Here is a 14,354-nt window from a genome sequence, read left to right on the forward strand (position 1 = left end):
CATTTTATTGTACCGAAGAGGATCCTCCTCCATAAAATAATGGTCTTTATTCTACACGAAGGGAGGATATGGACCATTACAATATTCAATATTGTTAACAGTTTTATAAAGAGTGATTCTATTTTTAATTACTTTAATTAGACATTGTAATCCAATCAGTTTGGGAAACAATTAAGAAAAAACCTGTGATTCCAGCTAGCACGATTTAATTAGATGGTCATCAATAGTTCCAAATCTCTTTCACTTCCTTGTCGGTTAATTAATTAACCTAATATTATAGGAAAATGATATTGGCATTTCAAAAATTAATGGGGCACTTCAAAAAACAAAATAAAGTGGCTTTGGAATTATTCTAATTTTGGAGTGTTTGGATCAATTTTTAGAATGCCTCCACTATTTAAACTTTTTCTCAACAACTTTTGCTAAAAATTTAGAGGTGTCAAATTTTTTTTTTTAAAAACTTTATGTGACAATTTGACATCTTCAAATGTCTTCCTCTCCAACCTCAACTTCAATCACGTCAAATTTTCTTGAAAGTTTCGTTCTCAAATGAGTAATGCTGTGTTTGAATGAGTTTTTGAGAATTTTTTAGTTTGATTTTTGAGATAATAAGTGGATAGATAAATAGGGTAATGATTGGAGATAGTAGTAATGAGTGAAGAGAGATAGAGAGAGAAAAAAAAATAATGATTGGAGAGTGAAGAGAGAAATGAGAGTAATAATTGAAAGTAAGAATAATGAGTATTTTTTGAGTTGATTTTTTTTTTTCAAGTTTCCATCCAAATAAAACATAAGTTTTGTTGAAGCAAAAATAAATGTAATATTATTTCAAAATTGACCTCAATTTGAGAGCTAGCTACCAAATCCACATAGAATTTGACTTCATTTCTAGAGTAATGCCACGTACAGTACCCTATCGACCACTTCCCGATCACTCCGCTCTCATATATGTGTTGGCCTAACAAATTTAATTATAAGATGAGCTCCACACATATGTGAAAAAAAGGTGGTCAAGAGAGTGGTCGATAAGAGTTTACCCAGACTTAATTATTACTTCTAAAGGCAGGATTAGAGGGACCTTCAGTTGCTTTTTTTGATCGCTCGAGATGCCACAGGCTATTTGTCAAAGCCCCATAATTAGGATCTTTCTTTGTAGAGCATATTTTTGCGTTGAATCTATTATTACTAGCAATGAACTAGTAGTGGTTCTTCGTCTGGGTTAATTAATTACTTGAAAATAAAAAACGACAAGACGAAAAAGTCTACCTTTCCTCTCACTCCTACGTAAATGACTTCTCTCTATTTCTTAATTTCCTACTACTAGTAGTAATATATCTGTCCCATTTTATTTGTTCTGCGTTTCATTTTCAAATGTCTCAAAATTATTTGTACTCTTTGAAATGTCCAAAAACAAAACATGCCAATTTTTGCAATTAACCTCTGTAAGTGATTAAAAGTAATTTTATGAGTAAACAATAAAGGATACTACTAAAAATCTAATTATATTTTCTAGGAAAAGTTTGGACTTCGGGTTGGTACTGTGCAGTGTGGTACACAGCACCTTTGAGCCATCGGATTGTGGATCCGACGGCTCGGATCTCATCTCCGCAACCAACGATCGAGAGTCGTTCAATGTCGAGATGAGATCCGAGCCGTCGGATGCACGATCCGACTGCTCGGAGGTGCGCAGCATGGTGCTGCACACACCACTACACAGCACCATCCCCATTTGGAAAAGTTTGTACATTAGTGAAAATTTATGTCTATACACATAATTCTATAGAATGTTTACGTCTATATATATGATTTCACGAGAACAATATTTGAATATAATTGAGATACGCCTAAGATGACTGTTGAACATCTCCGTTATAAAAAATAGAGAATATCTTCTTTACATAAATTTCCGTGAAAATGGGTTTACGGAGGTGAATCTCACCCGTCCAAAGCATTTTGGACGGTCCAAGTTTTAAAAAAAAAAAAAACTTTTTAGAAAAAGTAAAATTATTAAAATTCGAACCATTCAGAACACTTTTATATGATTGCGATTAGTTGTTGTTGTACACAACTTGTTCACCACTCTGTCGTGAATAAATTTCTCCCGCCAAAATAATAGCTGGATTACATATCAAATTGTACTTATTATTTTTAGTCAACATAAGTTTCCATACACACATTTGTTAACAAACAAACGAAGGAGGAGAGATGGCCCACGTTACCCAGTGGAAAGTAGCTTTTCCATGCCCCTCACTCACTAGAATGCATGCGCGTGCGAACAGTCACTCCAACCACATGTGCTCATATCTCTCTCTCTCTCTCTCTCTCTCTCTCCTCCCGTACTGTTTCCAAAGTTGACGGCGACATTTTTGTATCTTATCTTTTTCCTTCCCAAATCTCTCTCTCTCTCTCCCCTCTGTTTCCTCTGTGCTCTGTACTATTGCTGAGACGAACCCCTCAACCAACCAAAAAAAAGCACGCTTCAACAAACCCTACATACTCCCCCCCCCCCCACTGAAAACCCTAACACACACACTCTCTGTCTCTCTCTACTTTCTCCCTCCGCGTTACATCCTTCATTATTCTCTTCTCCGATTCACACTACACAAGCAGATATCTAGCTATAAGCATATTATATATAGATTGTCTTAAGTACTGCAATGGACGATGATAAGCACCGAGTCGATCCGGGAATTACCGAGTCGAACTGGACGACGACGTTCGGCCAGCTCGATTCGGACAGCGCATTCTTCTTCGGGAACGACAGGGAGAGCAGCGTGCTCGCCGAATTCGGATGGAATTTCGGTCCTCCTCGTGCCCCGAGCGGTAGTACTGGAGAGACCTCCAGTAATTACGCCGAGATTAATCCGATCGGCGGCGCGGAGGAGACGCCGGGGGCGGCGGCGGCGGCCACGGCCGCGATTCCTTCCGTGTCTTCCAGCTCGACGGAGGATCTGCCGGAGAAGTCGACGGCGTCCGGTAGCAGCGACAAAGCGCAGCAGGAGACATCGTGAGTAGTAGTGGCGTGCGTGTGCTTTTTGGCGTTGTCGTTGCCGTGTTGCGTAAACACTACTCCATGTTTGTCCCGTGGCTAGTTTCGTAATAAAACGGGAATTTCGTGGGCCAATTCCCTGGGCTCTAATTTCCAAATATCTCGCCCCAAAATTCCCGTTTAATTTCGCGCTTAACAGTGGTTCCGTACTCTATTTTTTCTCTCTTTTTTTTTGTCCAGCGAATTCTGCAGGATTTCGGTTGCGATATTTATGGAGCCGTTATTGCGGCTGGAATGGCGTCCTACTACAACTTTTTCCCTAAATTTTTGTTGAAGAAAAGAAAACAGAAAAAAAAAAAAAAAACCATAAAATGATGGTGCATTGCATTTGTTACACGGGAAGAAAAGTGAGAGAATAGGAAAAAGTGGGAACATTTTGGGAAATCTCGCTTTTTCGTGCCTGAACGGGAGGATGCTGCTAAGAACCCACTATAAAGTGATTGCAGAGCGGCCGATCCCTGATCCCTCAAGTTCTAGATGCATTACTGCTTTCTATCTCGGCATCTGAAAATTACTACTAAGTTGATTTTGAGTGCAAAAGCATATATATATATATATATATATTTTCTCAGGTGTTCTCCTTTTAATATTTTCAGGAATACATTGTGCACTAGTTTCATTACCACTGCAGTAATGATTAATAGTAGCAGAGAAAATTATGCGATCTGATTTCATTTGGTGGATCACTTAAAGCTGTTTGGTGATATATACGGAGTCATATATAGGGGTAGGTTTCTTCTTTCATTTGACGGTCCTTTGGACTGAAACATAGTACTCAGGAGGAGTATCTCTTTTATTTTGCAAGTATCAATTAATCTGGTTCAGATATTGGTGAAAACCTATCCACCGCATTTCACCCTTCCCCATTTGTGGGAAAAAGTGGAAAAGGAACAACAAGAGGTAAAAATGTTTTCCAGGTGGGTGATCTGGCTGTGTGATCAATGTGATATTGTGTGCTTTGCTAGGAGTGATGTTGATGCATGGGGTGAAAACCCTAAAGTTCTAGTTTAATTTATTACTAGTCCTCCCCGTTACTAAATTTTTATGACTCCTCTCTCTCTCTCTCTCTCTCTCTCTCTGGAAAATGGGGGCATTTGAAAAATGCTACTGCTTATTGTTGTTTGAAAAAAGCAACGTTTTCCAGGTTTGGCACATAGCAAAGCTCATACTTTCATGGAATTGGAATGAGAATGCGAGAACCATGCAGGGTTTTGCTGTGCTCACGCCAAGTTAAACTCTCTCTCTCTCTCTCTCTCTCACCAGAGCCCCGAGGTGTCAGTAGAGTTGTGGTAGTAAATTCACTCGTGACGATGACATTGGCCTTGTGCAATTTGCAGTCTGTACGTACGTACTTCTGTTGGGATTTCTGTGTGGTTGTGGTGTTACTTTTTCTTTCTTTTTTATCATTGGATCAAATTAAACATTGGGTTCACTCCTCAAAAAAATTTTTTTTGGGGAATATAACTTATCCTTTTGGTTCTTTTCTCCAGTTTCCAGCAAAGACATATATGGAAATCTTACATTCTACTCTATTGAGGTGTAACCAAGGTTTCGAAGGCATTACGTAGCGTACCACCCGATACGTGTCGGTATTTGCACCTTCTGATACCAATATTACACCATGAATATATACTAGGGAGATAAAAAAACCGATTGCATATTGGTCGGCTCCTGTTACGTACGTGCATGTTGGTTTGTTTTCAGTATACGATCGTTACAGTCAATACTCAATGGCTACGGCTAATTAGGCACGGTAAAAGTTTTTTAATAAAAAATAATTTTCAAAAATTCATGATCGTAACTATCGATTCTCGCTGTACATTGTTGATAATACAACTATGTAAAACCTTAGGTGTAATCGTGGATTTTTTTTTCCTTATTGTTTCCTTTGTCATGTTTTCATTTATTCTCCTTTTCCTTTTTATTTGTAATTACTTTTGAGTAAATTGAGTGATAGTACAAATCAACTTGTATTCATAACTTTTGACATTTTCTCCCAGTTATTCAAAAAGAGGGGGAAAAAAACCTTCTTGTGTCTCACATTGATGATGATGGGTAAAATTGGCGTACTTGTAGGAGCAAAGTTAAAAAGAAGGGGCAAAAGCGGATCCGACAGCCGCGTTTTGCATTCATGACTAAGAGCGAAGTTGATCATCTTGAAGATGGCTATCGATGGCGCAAATATGGCCAGAAAGCAGTTAAAAACAGTCCATTTCCCAGGTTTGTGTTCTTTTTCTTTTTTCTTTTTTTTTTTTTGGCAAAAGAAACTTTTATAAATCTCGAAAGGTTACATCGAGGGGGAATATCGAAAGCACACGACGCTTACGAGATCAGACAAAGAAGAAAAAAGGGAGAAACTAATTCCACTTAAGAAGATCAAGTTTCAAACAAAAGGATGAACATTAAACAAAAAACAAAAAACAAGATCAAGTTACATACAACGAATTTTTCATTTCTACTTCCACCCAAAACTGCTCATTTTAAACTGATCATTTCATTAGGCAAAATAAGAAAAACCTTCCAATATTAAGTGTTTTGTGAGGAAGAAACTGAAAAAATCAATAACAGTAAACATAAGCACAAAGCGAAATTTGTTAAGGCGCGTAATGAAGAAAGCAAGGGAAGGATACTCTATAAATCTTTTGTTGCCGATCAAAAAAAATGTAGAAAGCATGGGATACTCTATTGGAGAAGTGGAGTACAAATTCAAGAAAAATTCATTGTAATAAGCAGAATTCCAATGGAGTGGAGTACTGTGCAAACTGGCACAAGGATAAAAGCGAGTAATTTTCCTTTAGTCCAATAACGCAGAGGAGGACGAAAGTATTACGGGTGTAATACACAGATGAAGTTGAGAAAAATAAATAAATAAATAAATAAAAGGTATGCAATCACGTGTTTTACATGAGGAAGGGTCAAATACTAAGAATACCCTTATTTTATTTTTACCCTTATTTACCTTTTATTTTATTTTTAATTTCTTCCATTTTTTAAAATGCAAGTTCGAAGTTTGTCAAAATTCGATTAGGGAAAGATCGGTTTCTATTTTTTTTTTTTTCCAAAATCAAACGAAACCAAGCCTTAACTCCCAATCGATTGGCGTTGACTACATGAATTCATTTTCTTCATTGAACTCTATAGATGGTTTATCTTTTGTTATATTCAAGGGCCCTAAATCTTTTCCAACCATTGTAGCTAAAGTCAATTTTTGGCTATCCCTTAGTACTACATTAATACTATAAACCATATCACACCTTCAAACTACCATATCTACAAAACAAATATAGACATGTTTAAATTCACCTTGATCTATTGTCTTTTATATGATCTTCGATCGGCATTATCACTACCCACTATATTGAATAGCAGTAGCGAATTACATATCAGTATCAGGTAGGGGTGTCAAATGGAAGGGTTTGGGTCAAATTGGGTAAGTTATTAGTGGGTTGGGTCGTTAATGGGTTATTGATCTATTTAGACCCAGTTAGTTATGATCTCAATTACCCATACCCAACCCAACTAATTTATTTGAAATCAATCCTAACCCGCCCATTAACTCAATTACATATATATATTAAAATTTAAAATGACTAAAATACCCATATACAGTAAAATGACCATATTACCCCTATACATTTAAATAACCAAATTACCCTTGTATATTAAAATTACCGTAATAACCTTATCTAAAATGACCAAATTACCCCTATATACTAAAATGGCCAAATTATTCCTGTATACAAAAATTACTTAACTGAATGAAAATTCTGTTGAAATTTTAAAATTACTTAACCGAATGAAAATTCTGCTGAAATTTTACTATCCAGTAAAAAATAATTTGAATGAATTGACTATTGACTAGATCAAAAAAAAAAAAAAGAATTGATTATTGCCAACTCCAAAAGTTTTGCTTCAAAAACCAAAAAAAAAAAAAAAAAACTTTTCAAAAACAAACTAAGCTGAGCAGCTCGTGGCTCAGCTCGGCTCATCTCGACTCTTTAGTAACCGAGCCGAGCTTGAGCATGAGTTTTTGACTCGTCTACTAAACAAGTTGAGATCAACACTCCAAAGCTCGGCTCAGCTCACGAAAGTTCGGCTCATTTGTATAGGTTCGGCTCGTTTGATCGAGCTCGAGCTTGAGTTGTAGGCTCGTTTAATAAAAGAGCCGAGCTCGAACACTACGAAACGCGACTTAACTCGTTCATACCCCAACTCAGACATAATGTCAAACACCTTGTAGGCATTATCTCTGCGTACTGATAATAAAATGAACACATACATAACGAAATGTCAATTACAAACTATACAATAAACACAAAAATCAGCTATGAAATCATCCAAGAAAGTCTCATCACAACCTCTATACTCCAACAACAAAGATAGAATTACTGCTGGCTTTTGATTTCGAGTGTCTAAGTAGTCTTGGTTGTCAGAGTAATTTGAGAAGGTGTAGTTGTTGCCAGATATGGCTTGAACCCACACGGCGGTGACAAATCCCAGCCATTTTGCGGCAGCAATAAGATAATCTGTTGAATTGTGCCAAATAATCTTTGTAATGGTATTTTTTCCTCTGAATTAGATGTTCGGAATGGACAAACAATATTGGTTCGTCCCATGTTATTCAAAAGAAGATATACAAAGGATGCCTGCATTTCAGGGCCTTGAATACCCTTCAAAGCCTGACTTGGATGCATAATCCAGCCATTTGTTGAGGTAATTCGCAACGGCGACGAGCTCGAATTCTATGTCAGAGTCGCCTCCACTGATTCCCCCGTCGATGGCTATGACGAGTGGATTTGATTGTGACGACCTCAGTGGAGGAAGAATGAGATCGAGGGGCTAATTTCAATTTGAATTATGTTTTTTCTATTTTTCTTTGATGGGTCAGGTTCATGACTTCTTGAGTCATTTAAGTTTACCCCATTAAGACCCAATTACTAAATGGGTTAGATTGGTTGGACCCATTATGACCCGACTAATAAATGGGTTGGGTTGGGTCTATTTTTTAGTAGATGAATTTTGGTTGATTAATGGGTTTTGGTTTAATTTGCCACCCATAGTATCAGGCAATAGTTGTTGTGCGCTCTCTCTCTCTAGAATTCAGAAGGACGGGCTCCTCTAGGGTTTTTTCTGTTTGGGGGAGGCGCCGCCCCTTCTCCCCCCGAGCTCCCCTCCTCCATATCTATCTACCACTCTATCTCTCCCTCTCCGCCTTCTCCTCCTCCTCTCCTTCCGCTTTGTTTTAACCCTATTTTTTCTATTATTCACAAAACTAAACGGCATGATAGCTAGATGGCAGCGGCGACAGTCTAAGGTGGTGGTGCTGGTCTTCCTGGGCTCTGGTTCTCTAGTTGGAGGCAGTGTTTTGCTAGAGCTTGTGTCTGCCTATGGGTGGACTTCTCCAAATTCGTCTTTTGGGTGCTAATTTGGAATTTTCTCCTCCTGTTCTCGCATCAGGGATTTGGTTCCGTCTGGTATGACTCCATTCCCTCGTCTTTTCCATCTCAGATATGTTTTTTTGGACCTCCTTTCCCTAGCTGTTTTGCTCCCATTTTCTTGACCGTCAGTCGGCCTGTTTGTTCTTGGGCAGAAGTGCTGTTGGGTCCTCTGCCTTTCGCTTAATGGCTAGGGTTCTTTCGGGTTCAGATGGAGCGGTTGTCATTGGGCTGCCCGGTACGCGCCTAACGGCAAGATGTAGCTTCCGCGATAGTTTGGGTTTGCTCTGGTTTCAGTTTTCTTCACCGTGGGTGGCCTATGGTGGCTTGGTGGATGTCGATGGTGAAGTTTGGAGGTGGTGGTTGCTCTGTCAATGGCGGGAGGAGGCAACTCTTTGTTTAGGTTTAGGGTTTTCTTTAGGATTGGGTTTTCATTGTTGTATTTTGGGCTTTTAGGCCCTTTAGATTTTTTTTTTTGCCGTTTATTGTATATCTGGGCTCTTTAGGCTCTGAGGTGTTGTATTAGGTTTGTCCCTTTGCATTGGTTCCAACTTTTGGTTGGAAACCTTTCCTCTTCTCCCCTAATAAACTACTATTTTGCCGTTCAAAAAAGGAAAATGATACACAGCCGGAGTTGGGTGCAGCAATTGTGAAATTTTAACCATTATTTTTTGTGCCAGATAGGGGTGTGCACGGGTCGGGTTCGGCCCCGACCCCGACTGGTCGATTATCGATTTTTTGGAACCCGAACCGAAGGAGGGGGGATAGCCGTCCGCGTAATCGGTTTTTTTGGTCAGGTCGGGTTCGACCAAAACCGACACGATCAAAACCGAAGTAAAACTATATGAATTCGTTGCCTTTTAGTCGGGTTTGGTCGGGTCGGGTCGGGTCTGGTAAGAAAAAACAGCACCCCCAAACCGAAAACTGATTTTTTTGAAAAAATGTACCCATGTCCGACCGAACCACATGTTCGGCCCCGCCCGAAACCCTTCGGGTCGGGTCGGGTCGGGGCTCGGGTTTTTTGCACACCCCTAGTGCCAGAGCACTTGAAGTGACCATAGCAATCTAATATCGGCATAGCGCCTATGAACCGGCCAAAAAATCGGATACAAAACGATAAGTATCAGGCATTGGCCGGAACTGGTGTGGAACTTTGGACAACCAATATACCGGAGTGCAACGGTATTGGAGTGCCGAAAAATCGTTAAGTTGCAGCCGATACGCTACATGGCTGCCGATATTTAAGTCCATGATCTCTACCATTCTGTGATTGAAATGAAATTCATATACCTGTTATATTTTTCTGATTCATCTTCTCCAGACCAATTGGATCCTGATATTCTATATGTTTTGACAAGACTATTAAAAATTCATGAAAAACGAAAACAATGTCAAGTATGAAAAATCCATTCCGAACCCATCCTTGCACTGAAGAAGCCATGACTTGAAATGAAGAAAAAAACAAGACATATTCATCCATCACCATTGATCATTTTCTTAGCTAGCCATGTGATGTTTCAGGAGCTACTACCGCTGTACAAACAGCAAATGCACGGTGAAGAAGAGGGTCGAACGCTCTTCCGAAGATCCCACCATAGTAATCACCACATACGAAGGCCAGCATTGTCACCACACCGTTGGATTCCCCAGAGGAGGAGGAGGTGGTGTTGGACTGATCACTGCTCACGAAGCTGCCGCCTTTGCAAGCCAGTTTGCAGCTCCTCCTCCTCCTCTGTCTCCTCCACCTTCGGCCTTCCAGTTTTACTATCCGCGAGTCCCGTATCCTCAACAAACTAGTCCTAGTAGCATGCCGCAGTTGCACCCACATCCTGCTCATGAAGCGAGAGGCTCGTCTCGTTCGTTTCAAGAGGAGCCAGCTGATAGCAATCCTGATCAGATGCCCATGGATGATGGACTTCTTGGTGACATTGTGCATCCAGGAATGCGCAACCGGTGACAAGTATGCACAACTACTTAACTTTTGACTTTTTATTCATATCACGGTATATGCATATATTTGACGTTTATTGCGGAACAAAAAAAATGCGAAAACACAATAGCAGAAGTTATAATCAAGCGAACAACCAAAGAAAGCACGGCGAAAATACGTACATAATTCGTCAAAATTGTCTTCATCTACTTCTCACAATATTAGTACGTACGGCTCTATGAGAATCGGAAAAAATGACCCGAAGATGAACTCATTTCTTTTTGCTCTCTTCTAGATTGGAAAATGAGGAACAGGTTACAAATAGGTAGATATTTACTGCTAGGGTTTGAAATATCCTTGGTAATCCCATTGGAAATTGGACGTAATTGTGGTATTGAGTTCACTACATTTGGACTTTACAAATACAGCATATATAGTTTTCTTGATAAGAGCTATTTAATGGAAGGATTATTTATTTGTAGAAACTAATTTATGGTTAATTTCTTGTACATTTATTGAGATCGATAAAACTTATATTTCGCTGTAAAAAAATAATTACAACGCTGTCTTTTATATGCCGAAAAGTTAAATATCATTTGAGTTCAAATTGGAATGAATCCCAATTTTTCTATGTATAAAGAGTGATTGTCTTTTTGTAATTGAATAAGTTTGGTGTCAATAATGTGCTTTTGGGTAAAACTTGCGATAAAACTTGTGAAGTAAATTTTACAAGTATTGACGCAACCAAACACAACTTATAATCTTTGTATCATTTTTCAGACATTAATAAATTTCTTTTTTCGAGAAAATAAAAATAAAAACAAAAATAAAACTTATAATTTCTAATGCCAAAGTTTTATAAATCCTATGCCACACACAATTTGTTCTAGGTTCATTGCTGATCAAATAAAAAAAAAAATTTGTTCGAGGTTTAGGATCGACCTATCGAATTTCATATGCGAGATTACAATATTGTATGTCTGTCGAAGCAAAAAATTCATTGTAGAAGCTAATAAGTACATATAGAACACTGCAATTTTGTTTGGGAAAATTGTATATGCAACAACAACAAAATACTACGAAACCATAAGTAATTACTACTTTCTTATCGAGTTCTGTTTTTTTTGTATTCCATACCACAGCTTATTGCCTCAAGAATCAAGATGCCCGTGTGTTAATATCTTCTCATGTGATGCAAAACGAGACTCACCACGACCCTCTTGACGATTCCAAGAGATTTATTTTGTAAGTCTAGATGTGTCCATCATTCATCCCAAAAAAGTCAGGTTAATCGAACATTGGGAAGAGCTAGCTTGATCACATTAGATTGTCTGCGCGTCAATTTCTATTATATATGTCAATTATGCTTCGTTTAGATGGATACTAATGCCTAATCAATTTATTTTTTTTCCCAAACATGATTGATCGATATATTGAAGCCTATGAAATAAACGGCTTAGGTTGTTTGGTGGGACAGAGTGAATCTCGTTTTGCGTCACAACGGATTGTCTAACCGTCCATCTCCAGTGTGTCGGGTTGCTCGATAAATACGAGTCTATGCAGAACAGTATGTGTGTCTGTAGACGACTAAACATTATATTGAAATTATGGCTTCACTAATTAGGTGACCCTTAAGTTATAGGGTATATAGAGCTTTGGTAGCTAGCTAGGCCATTGCCTTGGATCTGTTGTTTTCACGTCGAGTAGTTCTTATTGGTTGGGAACTTATAACATCCACTGGTACCCCATGCAGTCCCAATGCTACGCTCCTATACTACTTTAGCCCGTCACTTGCTTTCTAGCTAGCTAGGTAACTATTTGAATGACTTTTATAGTTAAAGGGATTGGGTCCTAAATAGTATTTTGTTTACTTTTTTTGTGGGAATGTGAAATGAATGGAGCTAGGTGGGCCCCAAATTACGTAATTTGCGTACGCGTACGCGTGAGTGTGAAAGCCTATTTGAATCACATGTTAAACTATTAAAATTTGTGAGAGAGATGACTGAGAAACGAGAGCGCAGTTGAAGAATTAAAAGCGGAAAACGTACGACATTTTAAAGAATTATGTGACTAAAAGTGATGATGTAAATTACTTCTGAGTATCTATTCTATTAACCCTTTGCGGTTTTTTAGAGTTGTTAAAACTATCTAGAGTGGATAAGTCACAAGGGTCAAGTTGTCAAGAATCTTATACACAAGTTTGCACTTTATTGCTAAATAAATGTACTTCTCAAAACTCATTCATGAGTCACTTTTCCCCTGATTGCTCCCTACCACATCTTTTTTGTGTAGCTTGGAGTCCTCAAATACACAACCACTTTATCGGTTGACACTGAATTTTTCATATGCTTTTTTTCTTCTTGATAACCGGACCAGTTTTTTCACCACTTAATTAATTCCGAAACTCTAAAGTTAACTATTATACTGTATATGTCACTACTATGTTTAGAACTGGTTTTCGTTAGTAAAATCGGGCCAGTTCAATATATTGTCATGCATACATCCTCACGTATCTTTTCTCCATTTGAAATTGATCCTCCTTAATTAAAAGCAACTTCTCACCACAGTTGAAGACATTAAAATTGATTATTTCATAGGGGATAGAGTTGATATGGAGTAGCATATTTCTAAATGCACTTTTTGCACACTCACTACAAAGTTTCCTATGCTTTACAATTAATTAACATAGCATGCGGACCGGATATATAATAAACCACACATAGGTCCCTATAAAATATGTTCTACTACTTCTGTCCCAAAATAAATGTCCGGTCTGCAAAACGAGGACTTACAAATGATGCGTTTTCTACAAGAAAAAATTCAAAGTTGTTTCATAAATTAAAAAGAACTCATGGGTATCAAATAAATTGTTGAAAAAGGTTTGAATTTTTCTTGAAAATTTTGTATCGTTTTTAAGTCCTTGTTTTGCGGACCGGACATTTATTTTGAGACGGAGGAAGTAATTAAATGGGTCACCGTTGGTGAACAAGAGGATTCGTCTACCTGAATATTTGTTCTACCATGCACGTACCAATCTTAGGCTATAAAACCATCTGTTTTTTGGATACCTCGTTTAGAGTTAGTACTGAATCTTCTTGTGCAATGCGCAGGCGATGATGAAGAATGTATTGGAGTACTAGTATTTGAAGAAGAGATATTTGTATTACGAAGCATGGAGGATTAGAACAATTAGTATTAACTTCACAGCCACATGACTAGAGTCGGGCTAATCGAGTCTTTTTCACCCTGTGGGCTGTGGCTAACCAACCAGTCTTCGTAACTAGCTAGGAGTTCCATGTATTGACAATCGTGGTTGTGGGCGCTGTTAATTTTTGTAGTATTTTGGAAACATTTATTTGATTGAACTGCTAAATGATGTCATTCTTATTAGTATGAGATGAAATGCCTATTATCGTATTGACTTGATCTGTTTTCGTGCTAGGTTTGAAGCTTTAAAATCTTGGCAATTACTAATTTATTTGCGAAGAAAGTGGAGTAAAAAACATCCATTTTGGGAACTATGGTTGACATTTTTCTCTGTTCTGACATATGATAAATAAAAAGTGAGTTATATATATTCTATTAATTACTGCTCTATAGTTTGAGTTTCCTTAATATGTTTTGTAAGTATTTCTAGGAGTTTTTCTGCATGTCTATTTTTTTTATAGGCAAAAGTAATAATTTATTAAGTGTATAGGGGAGTGGAATCCAACAAAAAGTTGAACAAGTACAACCAAATGGGACAAGCCCAACCTCATAGGGATAAAGTCCAGAACATCCAAGGGCCTAGAAGTCTAGATAAAATAAATACAAGAACAAAACTCCAAATGGGCCAAAAAAACCCAGATCAAAACAATTAAGCCCAATTCAAAGAAAAACCTAAACCTAAATCACTAATCTGAGCACATCCAGTCACTGCCACCCAACGCCGCCCACCGCA

At 38.1% G+C, this 14,354-nt stretch overlaps 1 protein-coding gene across 5 annotated transcripts; it reads left to right on the forward strand.

The window, feature by feature from the left end:
- Positions 1-2,321: 2,321 nt before the first annotated feature.
- On the forward strand, positions 2,322-13,942 carry LOC131311600 (probable WRKY transcription factor 57). 5 transcript variants are annotated; one of them, XR_009195511.1, is made up of 5 exons: positions 2,323-3,007; positions 5,126-5,269; positions 10,006-10,444; positions 11,557-11,659; positions 13,525-13,942. XR_009195511.1 is itself a non-coding variant. In XM_058339096.1 (4 exons), the coding sequence occupies exons 1-3, from the start codon at positions 2,658-2,660 to the stop codon at positions 10,439-10,441; spliced, it is 930 nt and encodes a 309-aa protein (XP_058195079.1). In that variant the 5' UTR covers positions 2,323-2,657; the 3' UTR covers positions 10,442-10,444; positions 13,525-13,942. The 5 variants fall into 5 exon arrangements, 2 of the variants coding, with proteins under 2 accessions (XP_058195081.1, XP_058195079.1); XR_009195512.1 differs by lacking the exon at positions 13,525-13,942 and adding an exon at positions 11,854-11,982; XR_009195513.1 differs by lacking the exons at positions 11,557-11,659; positions 13,525-13,942 and adding an exon at positions 11,055-11,190 and having other exon boundaries at positions 2,322-3,007; positions 10,006-10,957.
- Positions 13,943-14,354: the final 412 nt, after the last annotated feature.

The sequence above is a fragment of the Rhododendron vialii genome, chromosome 12a, assembly GCF_030253575.1.
Source record: "Rhododendron vialii isolate Sample 1 chromosome 12a, ASM3025357v1".
NCBI lineage: Eukaryota > Viridiplantae > Streptophyta > Magnoliopsida > Ericales > Ericaceae > Rhododendron > Rhododendron vialii.